At 28.9% G+C, this 18,613-nt stretch overlaps 2 protein-coding genes across 9 annotated transcripts; both read right to left on the bottom strand.

Moving 5' to 3' along the window:
• Positions 1 to 255: 255 nt before the first annotated feature.
• On the bottom strand, positions 256 to 16,462 carry LOC122500318 (MOG interacting and ectopic P-granules protein 1). Of its 8 annotated transcripts, none has more exons than XM_043609195.1 (8): positions 16,345 to 16,462; positions 12,591 to 12,687; positions 8,509 to 10,941; positions 8,337 to 8,425; positions 4,757 to 4,945; positions 4,098 to 4,220; positions 3,812 to 3,916; positions 256 to 2,406 (listed from the first exon to the last, which is right to left on the bottom strand). In XM_043609195.1, the coding sequence occupies exons 2-8, from the start codon at positions 12,661 to 12,663 to the stop codon at positions 2,098 to 2,100; spliced, it is 3,321 nt and encodes a 1,106-aa protein (XP_043465130.1). In that variant the 5' UTR covers positions 12,664 to 12,687; positions 16,345 to 16,462; the 3' UTR covers positions 256 to 2,097. The 8 variants fall into 8 exon arrangements, with proteins under 8 accessions (XP_043465130.1, XP_043465125.1, XP_043465128.1 ...); XM_043609190.1 differs by lacking the exon at positions 16,345 to 16,462 and adding an exon at positions 15,196 to 15,615; XM_043609193.1 differs by lacking the exon at positions 16,345 to 16,462 and adding an exon at positions 15,436 to 15,556.
• Positions 16,378 to 17,510, bottom strand: LOC122500310 (uncharacterized protein KIAA1143 homolog). The gene is made up of 3 exons (XM_043609182.1): positions 17,400 to 17,510; positions 16,861 to 16,939; positions 16,378 to 16,547 (listed from the first exon to the last, which is right to left on the bottom strand). Exons 1-3 carry the CDS (start codon positions 17,508 to 17,510, stop codon positions 16,378 to 16,380), a joined length of 360 nt encoding a protein of 119 aa, XP_043465117.1.
• Positions 17,511 to 18,613: the final 1,103 nt, after the last annotated feature.

Below are 18,613 nucleotides of genomic sequence, written 5' to 3'. Positions count from 1 at the left end.
AAATTTACAGCCTTTTCTTTTAAGATTATTAATTAAAATTAATGTTCTTAAATTAAATTTTTTTTCTCAACATTATGCAAAATTATTTAACTTATAATTTTCTTTGCATTCGACAAAAAAAAATAAATTTTCTTTCACTCGAAAAAAGAAGAAAATTGAAGCAAAACATATTCAAGATCAAGAAAAGCGATATAGTAATTAGAAGAAAAAAAAATCGATGGACTGACACAAAAACTGAAAAATTCGCTGAACGACGATTTTTTTTTTACCTTTTTTTGTTTTTAATACAATGTTGGTACACTTTTTTTTATTTTCGCAATCACTAATTATTCATATATTGTACAAATTATTACAGTAAACTATATAATTTCTGTAATTACGTCTATGAATGCTCTCAGTTTTACCAACATATGGATCACCGTTTAATAGTGGCTGGCAAATAGCCGAGTTTTTTTTCTTTTTTGTTTTTTTTTCTTTAAATAATACAGCCGCCTGAGTGCAAAAGCACACCATTTATTATAACCCTTCGCACGAAATACGTTTTCTCTTCTAAAATTATTCACTTTTTTTTTCTTTTTACCTATAATAGTAACGTACAAAAATTATGAGAAGTCGAAATTATTTAAATTAAACCCGTTACTCTCTTTTCTTTTCCTTTTCATTCAAAAAAAAGGACTATCTACATTGTTAATATATGAGCCTATTTAAATCGTAGTTTTTTTTCGCATATGAGATAAAAATTATTTCACTAAAATAATAATTTTCCCTCTCGCTCAATCCACAAGAAAAAATAATAATAATTCTTCGTTTCGTTTAAAAAGATGTTTTACAGGCCCTTTATATTTTTTATATAAGCAATAATGTTTGGCGTTCACTTTTCCTTCAAAAACAAGAACTATATCGACTCGTAAAGATAAACTTACTTGAAAAATCGGAAAAACCTTTTTTTTAAATTATAATATTCTGTTTTTCGTGTGTATTGTTTGCGAGCGCATTTGTGTATGTTTTTTTTCGCTTTTTTTCCGGTATTTTACTTGATTATATTATATATTCTATATTTTTAATGTACAATTTGTTGTTCTTGAAAAGAGCGCAAAAAATAAAACTGCGGATATATTTTTTTTTATTACAGTTCAAGTGACACTTCGACAAAGTGTCCAACTTTTACATCTTTACATTTTTTCTGTGATATTTAATATTTAAAAAATCGGGTGCGATTTTCGAGAAAAAAAAATTTACAGGGGGAGTGGTGGTCTATTTAGATTTTTTTTAAGTAAAAAAAAAAGAATTAACATTCAATTAATATCTAGTAAATTAATTTAAATCTGATCAAAATAATTAATTATTTTTTTCGGTACTAATTAAATAATTAATTAGAAAAAGAGAAAGTCCCAATACCCTTGAAAAATTTGTCTTCTTGAAAAGATGTTTTTTTTCAAGCTTGAGTGTAAATACTAGTTTACAAAAAGGATTTACAATTACAAGCTTCCAGTACTGAGAGAGATCCATTTTTTAATAAAACACGACAAGACACGAATAATATTTGTGTAGATTTTCGAACAATCAAGAGAGGCGCGTTTTTCTTTTTTTTTTATGAGGATTTGCACGACTCGAGGATCAACGAAGGAATCATACTGAAGGCCACCCTTTTTATCAATGTTCTTTTTTTTACAGTCTATTTTCTTCTGTCTGATAACAACAATAAAAATTCTTAAATAAATATATCAGGTATAATCGTCGATGGAATATTAATTATTTTTTTCGCAGTCAACTAGTATTTTTCCAAGAGGGAAAAGAGAGAATGAGAGAGAGAGAATTAGATGATGTTCTTTTTTTTAGAGGGGGGGTATCGGTTCAATTTGTGTTGCTTTTCTTTTTTTCATGTTTTTGTATTTGTGTGAATGTGTGCCTTAAGCATAATATGCATACACATGTACACTTCGCGTCGATCACTGTTTGTTTGTTTTTTTTTCTTTCAAGAGAAGAAAAAAAAAGAGAAAAAAAATATATATAAACGACAGAGACCATTATTGGAGTACCACAAAGTTATGTGAAATTTAATGAAACGAGTTGCACGTATCACTCTGCTGATGATTGCTATTTACCTCGACCTTGAATAGATCTAGTTGTTGGTTTAGCTGGTTGTGGAATAATTGTTATTTCGTCGTTGATTTTCAATGGTTTCAGTAGTGAATCATTGGCACGACTTGATGGTGACGAAGGCGCGTTCTTTTTGTCTATAACTCGCTTGGCGACAACACTGTGAGCCGAGTACACATGATTTTCGAACTGCTTATACATTCCGAATGTGGCAGTGCAAACTGTGCATTTGTACGATAGATGAGCCGGTTTCAAAGTCATACCATGATCCCGCGCTACATGATTTAACAGCTTCCATTGGTATACCTTGAGAAAAAAAAAATAAACAGTCAAAAACCACTTCTATTACCTAACTAAAAGAATTTTGAAAAATAGTTCTTCAGTTATTTCCCTGACAATTTACTGACATTAAAATTATTTTCCCTGACAAAATTATTTTCACAGGAAAATATGAAAGTTTACGGAAAATGAGTAAAATTTATAAAATTTAATAATTTCTAAAAGTTACTTAATTATTACTAAATAAAAATTTTAATTGGCAACTGTTTCGAAATTTAATTATTTAAAATGAAATTTGGACCATTATTTGGCATAATTATTAAAATAAAATTCTCATAAAAATTTTCATTTTTCCTAAAGTCTCTAGTGAAATTCATTGAGATATTCAATTATTTTCAATTCAATTTTACAAAATTTCCCCCAATAAAAATATTTTTAAACTGAATTTTGAAGAACTTTAATTGCAAATTTTGAAAATAAACGAATAAAAAAAATTTCAAATAAAAATTAGCTTTAAAAAATGTATCAAAATATTTTCAAAAAAGTAATTTTTTCAAGTTTTTTATTATAATTACTTAAAATTCAATTATTTTCAATAGATTTTTGCGAAATTTTCAATTATTTGTTTTAATTCCTTTTTTAAAAAAGATAATTGAATCATTATTGAATTAAAGAATTGAAATATTTTAAAAACCTAATTTTTTAGAATGACAAAAAAACATTTCAAAATTTAAATTTTTAATAAAATTTCAAATTTAAAGTTTATTTGAAATGAAGTAATTAATAAACAAGAATTAATGAAATATAAATAAAAATAATTACATTTCTTAAAGAATTTCATTACATTTAATTATGAAAATTCGAATTTTCAAAGAATTTTAATTTTATAATTGTTCTGAGAAATTTTAATTCAGTATATTTTAAGACACTGTCTTTTTTAAAAATGATTTTAATTAAAAAAAAAAATTATCAAATAATAAATGAATGGAAAATATTTGTAAAATTGAATTGAAAATAATTAAATTTCTCAAAGAATGTCATTAGAGTTTTAAAAATCTTTAATTTCTTTGAAAATTCGAATTTTCTTTGAACTCTAACGAAATTGTTTAAGATATTTAATTATTATCAATTCAATTTTACAAAATTTTCGTTAATTTGATTATTCTTTAATAAATTTTTTTTTTAAATATTTTTCCTTCGTATTTTTGCCAAAAAATTCTGGACTGAGCAATTTTAGTTTTCCTGACTTTTCCGAACTTGTAACACTGTATTTATAAATATAAATTACTAAAATTTACACTATAAATATAAATTATTAGAAATTTTATCATAAATGTAAATTTTTATTAAAATACTAAAATAAGGACTTCAATTTCCAATCTGATCAAATTTCTAATTAAAAACAGTTAATTTCGAAAAATTAAAAACTTACCCTGCCACAAGCTGGACAACGACCTGCATCTTTACCCTTATTAGCAGCTTCCTGCATACTTGACGTAACAAGTCCATGAGATCCCAACAAATGTCTCTCCAACCCCTGTTTGATAAGAATTTCTTTCTCAATATTCACAAACTTTAATTATATTAAAAAAAATAAGAGTATTTTTTTACTCTTAGAGAGTAAGAAACTTAAAAAGGAAAATACTCCGGTTTTTAGCACAGAAAAAAAAAATACGAAAAGTTCAAATAATTCAATAAAATATTGAAATACTTCTTACCTGATCCGTAAAGAATCGAAATTGACACTTCTGGCAGTTCAGAGGAGGTCGATTATAAATCATCTTTGGATGTATTTTAACTTTATGTATCCATTGCATATGATTTCGAAGTTGTTCTAGATCCTAATAGAACAAAAGAATTCAATTAATTATTCTGTAATTAAATTATAATTAAATATAATAATAAAAAGTCCGCGAAGTTAACAACGTTTCTGATCAACGATTGTAAAAGAAAATATTTTCCATACCGAAGACAATGAAATTTGTTTACAAAGTTTTCTTTTACATTAAACAAAAAACCATTTTTTATATACAAAAATTATGTTGAAATTAAATAGAAAAAATATTTTTTTTTCTAAATCGTTGATTAATTTTCCTTGAAAGTTCAAATAAAAAAACTATTTTTTACTCCAATATTTTGAGAATATAACTGAATTGAAATGAAAAATATTGTAATGGAACAATTATTTAGTAAAAAATTAGGTTTATAATTGTAAAAAAATATTTTACAAATATATCATTCAAATTATAATTATTAAATTTACTCAAATCAATTTAATTTATTAAAGTAAGAAGTAAATTTTTTTCGAAAGTTAAAATGAATTATCAATTGAACTAATTAAAAGTAAAAATATTTGTCGGGAATTTTTCTTCCTTACCTTTATATAGCCGTCACAAATCTCACATATGACAAATGTACTTTTATTGCCAGCGGGTCTGGACGATGTTGCTGTTACAGAGGACTGTTGTTGCTGTTGATGTTGCACTGTTCGTGGCAATGGTGTAATTGATATACTCGGCTGCGGAAGTGCCTTTGACGAGCTACCTTTGGAGTTTGCAACTGGATTCTGTAAAATCACAATGCACATTACTTACAATTTACAAAGAGATTCGATATTCTTTTTTCAAAATCTTAATTCTTGTTTAATAATAAAACAAAGATTATTTATAATATAACAAAAAAATCTCAGCCAATAGATTTTTTCTTTATCAAATTTTCATACTTCATTAAAAAAAAATTCAATATGACAGGCGGTGGGTTGTGTTAATATTTCCAATTTGTTTTTCAAAAGAACTGCAAAATTTCGAAAAAGAAGTTGCAATTGCGAGTTCATGCAAAATTAATTTAACATCCAAAAATATCAACCACACAAAAAATAGTCAATTTCCTCTTTTTAAATTCAGTTTCGAATCATTTCGAATTAATCAAATTGTACACAATTTCTTTCTATTTAATTTTCGTTTCAAAAAAGAATTCAATTACGAGTTGTTTACAATTTTCCAAACAAAAAAATTAAATTACCAACGAATGTTAATTATTACAATTCACTTTTCGTTCGGAATTAAAAATAGATACACAATTCGAGTTTACGAAAAAAAATTCACATTCTACGTGAATAGAAAGTAAAAATTCAACGAAAATGTCAACAAACACCAAACATTAATATTTGACTAAAGAAAAAGCCTCTCCTCAATTTTTCTATATGTTGAAATAAAAGGAAAGAAATGAGAGAGAGAAAAAAAAGAAATGAATGAAAAAGAAGGTGACTTATTTGAAATATATGGATGAGGAGTTATTTTTTGAACACACATCGTCATCCATGCGAATTCGAACTGCTTCTCGACGATTATTTACCTGTGTTAGGGATAACCTAGACAGAGAGGAGTCGTTTACGTTGGATACAAGTGCAATGGGTGCGGATCGACCGGAACTGCCGCCACTGGTGGTATTCACCCCCGATACAGCAGACATGACAGTCCCAGAGCCACCCACCACCTGTCACCACCCATATATTCCTTAATCAACTCTTTTTTTTAACTACTACACAACATTTTTATCAATCAAAAAAAAAAAATTGAACGATTTGAAAAATCATTTTCTTCTAATTCTTCATCGCAAAAAAAAAAAAAACAATCGCACAAATAGGAAAAAAATAGCAATCCAACTACTTATTCTTGTCTATTATTTTAATTAAATGTATATTTTAATTAATTGTATATTTAACCAACTTTAAAATTTTTTATTAATTATTAATATTAATACGGACTTTAACTTTGCATTTAATGAATATTTAAAAAATATCAAAAACAATATTAAAAAATATTGAAAAACATGGAAAAATATTAAAAACAAAAAAAAATTTGTATTTGCAAGCAAAAATGGTTATTTGCAGAGTATTAGCAGATGATGACTAATTACTATCAAGAAAAATTAATCAAACTACTTAGTTAATGGAGCAATTAATTAAATATTCAATATTAACACTAGAAATAAATGAAAACTATTTACTTGAAAGTACCAATTATGGAAATTGACACTAAACTTTGAGATTACTTTTAGCTGCGAGACTTTTCGCCAAAGTAAAAACAAATCATGGAAAAACAGAGTAGAAAAAAAATTAAATTTCAAATTTTCGGATAAATATCTCGAATCGATGTTATACTAAAATTAGTACACAGATTGCAAGAGGTTTTTAGAAATGATAAATAATTCTACTCTAACCTAACCTAACCCATAAATTGAGACGTTCACTGCAGAATCATTCTTTATTTACTGGATTTAAAATTTATCCTCTAGGGTAGCATCAATCTCGTATTTTTTCTCTCTTTGACTCTAAATTATACAATGATCGTTTCAATTTCAAAAAAATACGTCACACAGGCTTTTTAAGCTAGAAATTAAATAGAAACGAAATACTGCGAGAAAACCCACGAAAAAGCTCGAGGTTACCTACGAAAAATTATTTAAGGAAAAAAAAATAAAAACTAAAATGAAAAAAGAATAAAAAGGAAAAACTAAAAGGAGAAACTGAAAGAAAAAAGAATAATAAAAAGGAAAAACTAAAAGGTGTAAGTTGTTCAAAAATATTTTTAAACAAAATTTTCAACAATTTTAATTGCAAATTTAAACAAATAATTGAATTCTCAAAAATTTTAGTGAAAAATCTTCAAATGAAAATTAGATTTAAAAAATATATTAAAATATTTTAAAAAAAAGTTATTTCTACAAGTTTTCTATTATAATTATTTAAAATTCAATTAAGTATTTTAAATAAAATTTTTCAAAATATTCAATTATTTCAAAAATTTTCAAGTATTTTAAAAATTTTCAAGTATTTCAAAAATTTTCAATTACTCGTTTAAATTATTTTTTTTATAGTTAATTGAATCATTATTATTTATTATCCTCTGAATCAGTATTCAAATATCTTTAAAAAAAGAATTGAATTATTTTAAAAACCTAATTTTTTAGAATTTCAAAAAAACTTTTCAAAATTTAAATTTTTAATAAAATTTCAAATTTACAGTTTATTTGAAATCAAGTAAAATGGAATAAAAAAAATAATTCAATTTCTTAAAGAATTTAATTATAGTTTATTAAAAAAATTCGAATTTTCAAAGAATTTTAATTTAATAATTGTTAAATAATTAAATATTTCAAAAGGTAAGCATCAAAGAATTCAAATTGCAACTAAAATAATTTAATGTCGAAGAATTACAATTAAAATTCTTATTAATTAGTTAATTTTAAAAAAGTTTTATATCAAAATTTTGTTTAAAAATTTAAGTCTTGAGAAATTTCATTTCAAATTTCAAAGAATTAGGTTTTTAAACTATTCTGGTTCTATTTTTTTAAAACTTTAAAATTTTCAATTTAAATAATTGAATTTCACTTGATTGTAAACTAAAATTTATGAAAATTTCAATTGTTAAGAAATAAATAATAATTAAATAATTATAATAATAATTAAATTTATTTAAAAAATTATTTAATTTTTAAAAAGTTTTAATGTTTTATTTGAAATGCTGCAAAAATTAGGTTTTCTGAGAAATTTGAATTCAAAAAGAAAAGTAATAGAATAAATAAAAAAAACCAAAAAAATTGAAAGGAAGAAAACTAAAAGGGAAAAAACTAAACAGAAAAATACTAAGAGAGAAAAAACTACAAGGAAAAAAACTAATAAGAAAAAAATAAATAAAAACTAAAAGGAAAAAAACTAAAAATAAATAAAAATAGAAGACTGAAAAGAAACAATCTGAAAAGAAAGAAATGAAGAGGAAAAAAACAAATTGGAAAACAACTGAAAAGAAAAGAAAACTAAAAATAAATGAAAATAAAAAGAAAAAGCTAAAACGAAAATACTGAAAGGAAGAGAAAACTAGAAATAAATAAAAAGAAAAAACTAAATGAAAAAAAAACTAAAAAGAAAAAGAAAGTAAAATAAAATCGATAATCACCTGGAATATTTGGTTGCTGCCAAATTGATAAGCAGTGGGTACCAATAATCCGGACGATGTCGGTCGATACATCATTCCAGCGACACCCTCTGCAAATAAAAAAAAGAACAAAAATTGCAAAACAATGTAATTAAAAATAAATCCCCATTTAAATTGCAAACAATAAACCCACCTTGTCGAATCGGTGAAGCACCAGGTCTCAATGTCTTTAAGTCCGTGTACCTTGGTTGCATTGGGGGACGACCTCGTCCACGTCCGGGCATCGGTGCCGGTAATAATTTCGGTAATAACGGTTGCTGTCCCTTTGCATTCATTGCCATAGCCAATGCACTTGGACTCGTTGGCATTGATTGTCGTGCACGATTTAAACGCGGTATTTTTGCCGGTGGTTCCCAATCTGTAGCTGGCTCTAAATTTCTCTCCGGTCTGAATTTCTTAGCGCATGCAATAGTGTGTCTCGTCAATTTACCCTTTTGATTATCCTCAAACGGACAATTTGGACACTGATGAAATGCCGGACCCCTCTCTAATCGACCACGTGCATTATGCTCAGCTTCCATATGAAACAATATATCATGTGGACTGCGTATTTCCATTGGACAGAAATTACATTTATAAACATAATTCTTCATGTGCGGTGTTTCAAGATGATGTTGCATTACAATTGTCGATTCAGTTTTAAAATTACAGAATTCACATTTCTTCATTTCTAAATGGAATGGTTCATTATTTTCTTTACTAAATTCTAGATTTTTAATGAGGGAATTAATTGCCATTTGTGTTTCGGCCGATGGTGTACCCTTGCCCTGCTTTCTTTTTTGCGTTCGCAAAAGATCAGTCTGCACGAATTCTTGTACAAGATTCATTCCGATTTGCATGAAGAATTTTCCTAATGGTAATTCAAAGTAGGTTTGTACTTTGTTGCGATCGTCGGGTTTTGTTTCGGATTTTTGCTTCTCATCTGGGGAGAGATCATCGGTGTCGTCCTTCTTACTGTGTTCGGATTCATTTTCACTGTCGTCGGGGTTCTCTTCTTTCTCTTTTTCCCTCTTTTCGTCGGCGGCTTTCTTCTCTTCTTTCTCGACTTCCTCGATGCCTTTCTTTAGTTTTGTGAGGAATTCCTTCATTGGATTGATGGGGGGCTTTTCGTATACGTAAGGTACAATGAAGGACGGTGCCTCGACGACGAACATGTCGTCGGTGAGGGCTGGTAGGACCTGAGCTGGTGACGGTATCGGTGTGACTGTGGCTGGTTTCGTGGGAGTTGATTTCATCGGTACGGGTGTGATGGTTGTTCGCATATTTGGATACATCGATTGTGGTGCCATGCTCATTGGAACAACGGAGAATGACGTGGAACTTGGGACTGATTGGGGTTTTGCGTTACTACTTATAGGCACACCACCCCGTCCTGAGAGTATAGAATTTGTGTCTATTATAACTAAAGTGGGTTCCTTCTTTCCTCCCTTGGAGGCTTTGCTACTGGCGGCAATTTCCACGAGCCTCTTTGTATCACTGACAACAATTGTCGTTTTACTATTCTTGATCGGGGATTTGGATTTGGAATTTTCTTTGTCTTTGATGTCGATACCGGCGAGGGGATCCTCCATTTTTATTTCCTCAATATCAGAGCCATCGTCGGGCGCTTCGGCCTCCTCCTCCGGCTCCTTTTCAATGTAACTAGTCCTCTTGATATTTCGAGAACTACGTCTTGGTGTAATATTACTAAGATCCACTTGTTTTCTAGGTTTCTTCTGCTTTGGCGAACCCTTCGTCGAACCATCCTGCTCGGAATTGTGTCCATTACTCTTCGATGAGTCAGTTATCTCCTCGATATCCGGACTTCCGACACTGCCATTCTCCTCACAAATTTTCACGTCCGATGTGTCTAAACTACTGTCTATTATTTCACCACTCTCATCAATTTGTTGAATATCGCTACTGCCGGACGTTCGCTTTTTATTTGTTGTCTCCGGCTTCTCGATTGTGAAGACATCATCGTTGTCTGAATCGATTTGCGTGATACTCTCGTCCAAGCACTCGACGTCCGAATTATTACTTTGCGCGTCAACGTCCATTGCTTCATCACATTTTGTTTCTTTCGATTCCTTGACAATTTTCGACACTTCACTAACATCCGGTCCATTCAACACTTCCATTGAATCCGAGATTTTCGAGTGATTCGATAATTCAACAATGTCCTTGTCAACATTCTCTCTCGTTGAACCACGACTTTCAGAATCCTCTGGATTATCATCGAAATTCTCCCTCATCTCAATATCGTCATCATTATCCTCATCGTCAACAGTTTCAATGCCCATAACTCTCTCCGAATCTTGAGCTGCACTGCTTTCATTTCCATCATTCGAATTATCGTTGTCCTTCGAATCAATTGCCTCTACTTCTGTTGATCCAGGATTATCGTCATTAACAACATCCTCATCAACATCATTCGACTCATCATCATTATCATCATCGTCGTCAATTTCATTCACTTCCTTATTGCCCGGGGAATTTTGTTCCTCGCACGAGTCTGCAAATTCCTCAGCATCTGCATCGTCGTAACCTCCATTGACCCCATTTGGAATTATTTTATCTGACGAGTCTAAAAAGAAAATCATACCATTAGAATCAAGTTATTTATAATGGGAGAGCTTTTCAAATATTCAGAGTGTGACCGCAATTTTACATAAAATTCATTGATCCTAATATCAACGTAAAAATAAATTTCTCTTCATTTTCAAAACTTGCAAATATCCAAAATGAAACTTAATAAAAAGACTTAAAATAACATCCAAAATGAAATTTGAAATAATAACGAAATTGAAAATTCTCATTAATTTCATTATTTCTATTTTATCAGTTTTCCTCATTTTTCTTGCAGAGAATTCTTTTCTTAGTGAAAAAAAGGAAATCAATAATACAAGACTTTAACGGATTCAATTATAAATAAATCAGACTTCTCTTGCAAAAAAAAAATCATTTTCAAACAATACGAGCTAACAATAAGTTAAAATCTTTTTTTAAAGTGGGACAAACACGGGAAGACATGAAATGAGAAATTAATATTTTCAATTATCAAGAATGCAAAAAAATTCATTTTTTAGACATTGATTTGACTCGTCTGGTAAAAAATGATTGGTGTATTTTAAATGAAGTAGTATTAGTAGTAGTAGTATTCTTTTTAACTAGAAACAAAATGGCGTTCAGTTTCGTGTATTGACCAATCAGAGAACTCGGATTCACTGGAAATCTTTGCACACCGCTTAGCAGAGTATTTTTATTCATAATTCATATTTTAAATATTTATATTAATATTTTAAATATTCGTATTATTTCAAATATTCATATCATTTTAAATATTCATATCATTTCAAATACTCATATTATTTCAAATACTCATATTATTTCAAATATTCATTATTATTTCAAATATTCATCTTATTTTAAGTATTCATATTAATATTTCAAAACTTCAATTATTAACAAATACACTTTTATAATAATTTAAAAAATAAATCTTTCAAAAATTAACTGTTTGAGCAATTGAATCGAAAATAAACTCGAACGATTCGCAAATAAAAGTAGAATTATTAATAATAATAAAATTTTTGAATAAATTAAAGACCTAATTTTAGAATATTTTCCTATTAAATTACTCCCAGGTTTTTTCATTTTTCCCTGATATTGCAACAAATTATTCAGTTTGCTTTTTTGTTTTCTACAATTTTTTTTCTATTGAAAATCGAATTTCTATTAATAATTTTCAATTAAATAATTGGACTTGGTAAAAATAATTCCAATTATTTTTACAGTTATACGAATTACTTTGGTAATAACAGATTTGAAATTCGAATATAAAAATTATATTTTTATCAATATTTATAATAAGTAATCATTTAATCATTTAAAGAATTTGAAAAATCAATTTCAATTTCTGAATATCAGGAGAAACGTTCGAATCGATTGAATTTATCTTAGAATTGAAATTTCCTGGGGAAATTTTTGTCAATTTTGAAAAAGTGAGGTTAGACCCGTCTCGTTTAAATAAATAAACAATTGGTAATTTAATGAAATATGATATCCTCTCTCTCTTTTCTTTCTTGGAAATTATAGTTACTCTTTAAATGATCACACGAACATCTGACTATTTACACCAACCTTGAAAAAAATATTTCAAAAAATTAAAATTGGAAAAATTAAAAAAAAGTGTAAACAATAAATCGAAAAAGAATTATCGACAAAAAAATATACCTTTCAAAAGAGTGTCAGCATCATCATCCTGGCATGGGTCCTTGACCAAGGGATCTTCCAACGTGCCTTCCATGGGGGTCACCGTTGTTTGACAGATCTAACCAAGAACAAAAGAGAAAAAAAACTTTAAGTTCCTGGAAAAGCAAGGAGAAAAATACGCTTCCACATCCGCTATAATAATCATCTTGCATCGTCATATCATAATCGGAGGGGGGTTGAAGATGTTCGGGCTAGAATTTTTCAAAATGGCGCTCTACAAGTTCCGCACTACCCGGATCGGTTGGGCGCGCGTTGCTCCTAACCAAAAAAAAAAACTCCACTTCACCACCAGGTTATTACAATAGAAAAAAAATATCCCGGTACTAATTCCAAAAAAAAACACTATTTACCTGTTCACGAGATTAAAAATTAACACTTGCATCTGTTGCGGGTGGAAGAGGGGAACAAATTAATTTTTTTACGTGCGCAAAACAGCAGATGCTCCAAAAAGGGCGGAAAAATCGTCCTGGCGAACACAAGCGTCGATCCGTCAAAAAATCGGCGTCTAATCACTGCGGGAAATAAATTAATCACCTGCTCTTGTCTGCCACCGCGTCCGAGACGAGAGCTAGTCAGCTCTCTGCGTGCACCTCTCCTCAACCTTCTCAACCTACAACCTACACCTACCGCCACACATAGGAGAAGCGTACTTCGTACGTCACCGACAGGAACTGAACTTCTTCACACAAGCGCAAACAACGCGTGCACACACACAGACACGTAACCGAGACTCACACACAAGTGACACACTCACACACACACACACTATTGAAACGTCTATAATAAAATGAATAAAATTAAAATTAATATTAATTTAATAAAATTAATAAAATTAATAAAAAAATTAATAAAATAAAAGAAGAAAATTAGACAAAAATCCTACGGTGGAAATACCCGACTGGTACACCTTTTATCCCTGTTGGAAACTAAACAGAAACATTTCTTACTAACCTCTAAACCTCTTTAACGAGCATTCCGAGGATCGCGTGGCACATCGAACACGAGATCAACCAATGATCATAAGACAAGGTTTCTTTTCTAATTCAAAGGACAATATTTTTTCGAAAAAGAACACATTTCCATGTATCTTCAATCTAGAATTGAACTTTGTGTTTCTTGACAGTAAACGGGAACACGCACCTGCACCCCGAGAGATATTCGTCGTCGCTCAAGGATTAAGCATCCCGATTAGCAACTAATACATTTGCCTATTCTTGACACTTAACACGTGTGACACTTTTAACTTGGAAAATGAAATTTCAATATTCAGAAAATAATGTCTGATGCACTGGAGGAGGGCACTTGGGGGGAAACCTGAAAATCATCGCCCCGGAGAAGGTTCATCGCCGAAAATCCTACGACAGAGGGCAGTTACGGCGTCATGCACAAGAAATGTTAAAAAAAAGTTTAGTCCCAGGGCCGTATTGTTGCTCTCTTTTTAGAAGAAAAACGTGCCAACAATCTTTTCCTCGAGGGTGCCTCTACCATTGGAATGGAGAGCTTTCTCACGATTTCTCTACCTTCCTATATATACGATTTCTATAACTAGGCAAGATCTCAAGTCCTGGAATGATGATCATAACGGTTAATTCTCCTCCTGCACACATTTCCCTAGGATTTTTTTTCAACCTAATTCTCTAATCTCTAATTTTGCTCCAATTCTATAAAAACTGTAAAATTAGAAATTACATATTTGTAATTATTTTCATTTTCTTTCGAGATATTTTGTTTGTCACACATGTTTTGAAAAGAATGAAATGTGTCAATTTTGTTTTAAATAATTAAAATTAGTCACGTGAAAAAAATGAATATGAAACCCTCTCCAATTGGAAAAAAGAAATAAATGAGAATAAAATGAGTGTCAAATCAACAATTGTACGATTTTCAGATGTTCGGAGAAAATTCTCGTCTTGAAACAAAAGTAAATAATTTATAACTGTTCCCATTCGGCCATTGCCGTTATTCCTTACGTTTATCTATCCGCTACACGGCCTTCGTCTGCAACGTTTCATGCGAGCTCTTGATCTCCTCGCCAGAGAAAAATCACTTCTCTTGAGAGTTATAAAAGAGATCTCTCTCACACATATATCAAAAGATTCCCGCGAGAATCACTGGCGCCTTTGAATTTTGCCGCGAAAACATATGAAGCACGTGCTCGTGTATTCAAAACTCCCGACTTCTTTCTCACATTACTGGTTTTAAAGGGTGTAAATAATAAATTTTCCCAAACATAATAGAAAAAGCACAGAAATGCTTGCAACGAATGCGGGGTACTGTTTTGTGAAAAGCCGTGGTGATGACGACGCCCGGGGTGAGGGGGTGACGGCGGTAAAGGGGCGGGAGAGCGTCAGGAGAAGGGAGGAGAGAGAAGAGCATGGTGCCCTGTACAAAAGTTACAGCCCTGTTTTGTACAATTGTATTATTTCACTATACAAAAAAAAAAAATCACCGAATCCCAAAAACATCTCCAATTGAAATTTTTAAAAATCAAAAACCAAATTTCTTTCATATCTTCTAAATTAAAATAAGAATCCCGCCAATTTTGGAATGAAGGGATTTTGCTTACTTTCTCGAACAGTCGAACAGCTGCCGTGATGGTCGGCTGTCCGTCCGATCGTGATTATCCCGCCGTCCAAACGAGGCCCGACGAGGATCGTCTTTTTCAACTCACTCACACACACACACACACGCGTTTTTTTATTTTTCCAAATAACGCTTTATTTATAAACACTTGTTTTCAATTAACACGAAATAAATACACGTAAAACATTCAAAATTCGAATAATCCCACATAAATTGTTCTTACATTGAGATAATTTACTTATATTTTCTGTTTATTTGGGCATCGACGTCACGAATTCTCCTCGTTCCGTCGTTGCTCGTCGCAAACTGCCAAAATGGCGGCGCTGATCACGTGACAGTAAAAATTTAATGACGTACTTCAAGCATTAAAAAAGAAAAGGAAATTTTCCGTTGTCAATTTTCAAACATTGAAATATTACCAAATATTACCGGAAATTTATCCCGAGTTATCTTTTTTTTATGAAAAAAAATTAATAGTAGATAAAAAATAGTCTAAATTATTTTTTCTCGTAGGCTTTTTTAAATTTCAGCGGTTTTTCAAACTTCAAACTTTCAAATTTTGAATATTCCTAACATAAAATTTTCAAATTTTCAATTCTTTCGTTTTCATATTTCAAGCAATTTGAATAGATAGAAGAAATTATTTTGAATAAAATGGAAAATTTTAGATTTACAATTTGCGGAGTACAATTTTTTGGAAAACTTCCATTTTTAATTAATATTTAGAAAATTTTGAACTATTATTATTTATTGTAAGAATATCCAAATTTATGTTAATCTTAATTGAATCTGACTTTTGAATTAAGAGGAAGAAATTGACTAATTATAATTTTGCCAATTTTTGATTCATATTTTTGCAAATTCGCCATTTGCAAAATTATCAGAAAAATTATTTACTTCCATTGATTGAATTTACTTTATACTTGTCGGCCAAATTGTTAATTATTAAAAAAAAACAATGCTCAGTTTAAATTTATCTCTTTTTTGTTTTAATTTCGAAAATTGACATTATTCTTGATATTTGCAAAAAGTATTCGATTTTCAATTGCAAAACGCAAATGTTATGGAATAAGTTTGCAAGAATAGAGATATTTGTAAAAAAATATTTATAAATGGAAAAATTTGAACTAACCGATGTACAGAATGAAGTTCTCAAAATTAAAAATTATTCTTCCTCCTCCTCGTCATCGTCATTAAAGGACAGAACAACTTTCTTCTGTTCTTTCTTCGGCTTTTTAATTACAGGAGAATCAGTTTCATTTGATTCTTTTGACGACGGTTTAGTTTTTCGAAAAATTATCGGTTTCGAAAGATCAGCTGGTGCATTTGCTTCTTCTGAAAAAAATAAATTTGACATTTAATATTTATTGTAATAAAAATCTTTATATTATTGTAATAAAAATCTAACTTTTGTACACAAATACAAAAGTTAAAAACATAATAAATAACGTAAACTATTGTTTTAATATTAACAATCGTTTTAACAAAAGATTATTTTAATATTAATAATATTAACAATACTTTTAAGAAACAATGATTTTAATATTAATAAGAGTTTTTATAAACAATAATTTCGATAAAAGAATAAAATTACCGTCTTCTTTTTGTTTTTTAAAAGCGTCTGCTTCTTCTGCAGTTAAATCTCCACTGTTTAGCACCACAACCACAGGTTGTTCCTCTTCCCTGTCTTCAAAATCCTCTTCAGTAGCTTCTGGTAATTCTCCTCTCTGCAAAATAAAGAAATAATGAATTATTTTGTCAAACTTGATAACTTTTATTATGTACTTCGAGATTTTATACAAAAAACTAGTAAATTGAATATTCATAACAAAATGAGAATTTTTAATTTGTAATAGTATTCTTACCACTAATTAGTTAATAATAATCGGTTAAAAACATTTTTAATTAAGCTTTAACTAAAAACAGTTATAATAAACAAAATATTGTTATAAAATAAATAAACTTTTATTCGCATACGAGTTTCTATTGAACAAAGTGAGGTTATGTTCGTACTTGCTGTTGTCTATTTATTTAAACGATTTAAACTAAAAACAATATTAAAAAAAAATGCGCCATAATTGAAAAAATATTCAAATTTTATGCAAAACTAATAGAAATTCTATAGATTTTCGAGAAAGAGTCAAAATTTAAATGATTTCGATTAATTTAATAAGTGTATTTGTTTACCTTAGTATCAACTGTTGGTCCCTCCTTATATCCAGCCTGAATTTTCAAATCTCTCAAAAATTTCGGTTCATCAGGCTTAATATATGCCACACTGTGTTTTTTTAACGACATTACAGACTAATGGAAATTTCGGCAATTAACAAAAACTCTAATAAAACACATGCGACAACAAAAATAATTACAACATTCGCGTTTAGTTAGCAAATTCGCCACTAGGGGGCTAATCAGCTGTTAATTTGTAAACAAAATGTAGAGGTTATGTTCACAACTTGACGTTTCGTGAAATGAAAATAAATCAACGAAATGGAGAAAAATATTATTTAAACTAAATTAATAATAAGAAATTATTGATAAAAAATAGAAATATAATGAGAAAAGAACCAATAACAGGGATCAGTGTGATTTTTTCGTGTATTATTAGATAAAAAGGGGGATTTTAATTTTTTTATCTTCCTTTTAAAAGAGGGGATTTTAGAAAAATGGGAAATTTCAAATTGAGTGAATTATCGTATTTTGGCATAAAGAATTTATTTTAAAGATTTTTTTTTATTTCTCTTAATCACAGCTTTAAAATCTGATTTTTTAAATTAATTATTGCTATTCTTTTTTGTCTTTTTCCTTTGTTTGGAATTTATCCCATTTTTCTAAATTTTGAATGAAAATATTTATTACTTTTGTTAACGTTACTTTTATTTTAAAATTATGAGAATTTTGCTATATTTAAGGTAAAATTTACTTCGAACTTGAGTAAAATTTTCTCTAAAAATAGTAAAATTAGATCATTAAAAATTATTTTCGGAATTAACTTTTAATCTTTCTAAAATTTTGAACTTTCAAATGAATGACGATACTTTTGTTATTTCCTTTAATTTGTATTTTATTAAAAAGAAATTATTTTTTATGTTAAAAAAAATTAATTATTAACTGAATAAAAATGTTCATTTTCCATTTTTATGAGTAAATTTAAAAAAAAAATTGAATAAGAAAAATTTTGTTGATTTGAACGTTCCGAACTTTAGAAAAATTAACTTTTATTATTTACGAAGAGAATTTTCTTTATAAAAATAAAAAGAAAAATTTCCAGGTGTTTATAACTGAAAATTATTCGAAAATAAAAATTTAATCATTATTTTTTTTATAGAAATTAAGATATTAAAAAATTTGAAATTCAATAACATATGTGTCAACCCTGAAAGAAGAAAAAAACGACAAAA

This window comes from Leptopilina heterotoma, unplaced genomic scaffold (assembly GCF_015476425.1).
Source record: "Leptopilina heterotoma isolate Lh14 unplaced genomic scaffold, ASM1547642v1 Lhet_183, whole genome shotgun sequence".
NCBI lineage: Eukaryota > Metazoa > Arthropoda > Insecta > Hymenoptera > Figitidae > Leptopilina > Leptopilina heterotoma.
The sequence above is the reverse complement of the archived record's forward strand: the minus strand, read 5'-3'. Positions and strand labels throughout refer to the sequence as shown.

Coding starts and splice junctions, on each gene's coding strand:
- LOC122500310 (XM_043609182.1), bottom strand. CDS start 17,510: ATGTCGTTAAAAAAACACAGTGTGGCATATATTAAGCCTGATGAACCG. Junction 16,940..17,399: donor GACCAACAGTTGATACTAAG/GTAAACAAATAC, acceptor TTTATTTTGCAG/AGAGGAGAATTACCAGAAGC. Junction 16,548..16,860: donor TGTGGTTGTGGTGCTAAACA/GTGGAGATTTAA, acceptor TATTTTTTTCAG/AAGAAGCAAATGCACCAGCT.
- LOC122500318 (XM_043609195.1), bottom strand. CDS start 12,663: ATGGAAGGCACGTTGGAAGATCCCTTGGTCAAGGACCCATGCCAGGAT. Junction 4,946..8,336: donor GCAGCAACCAAATATTCCAG/GTGATTATCGAT, acceptor GTGATTTTACAG/AATCCAGTTGCAAACTCCAA. Junction 4,221..4,756: donor TTTGTGACGGCTATATAAAG/GTAAGGAAGAAA, acceptor TTGTTCTATTAG/GATCTAGAACAACTTCGAAA.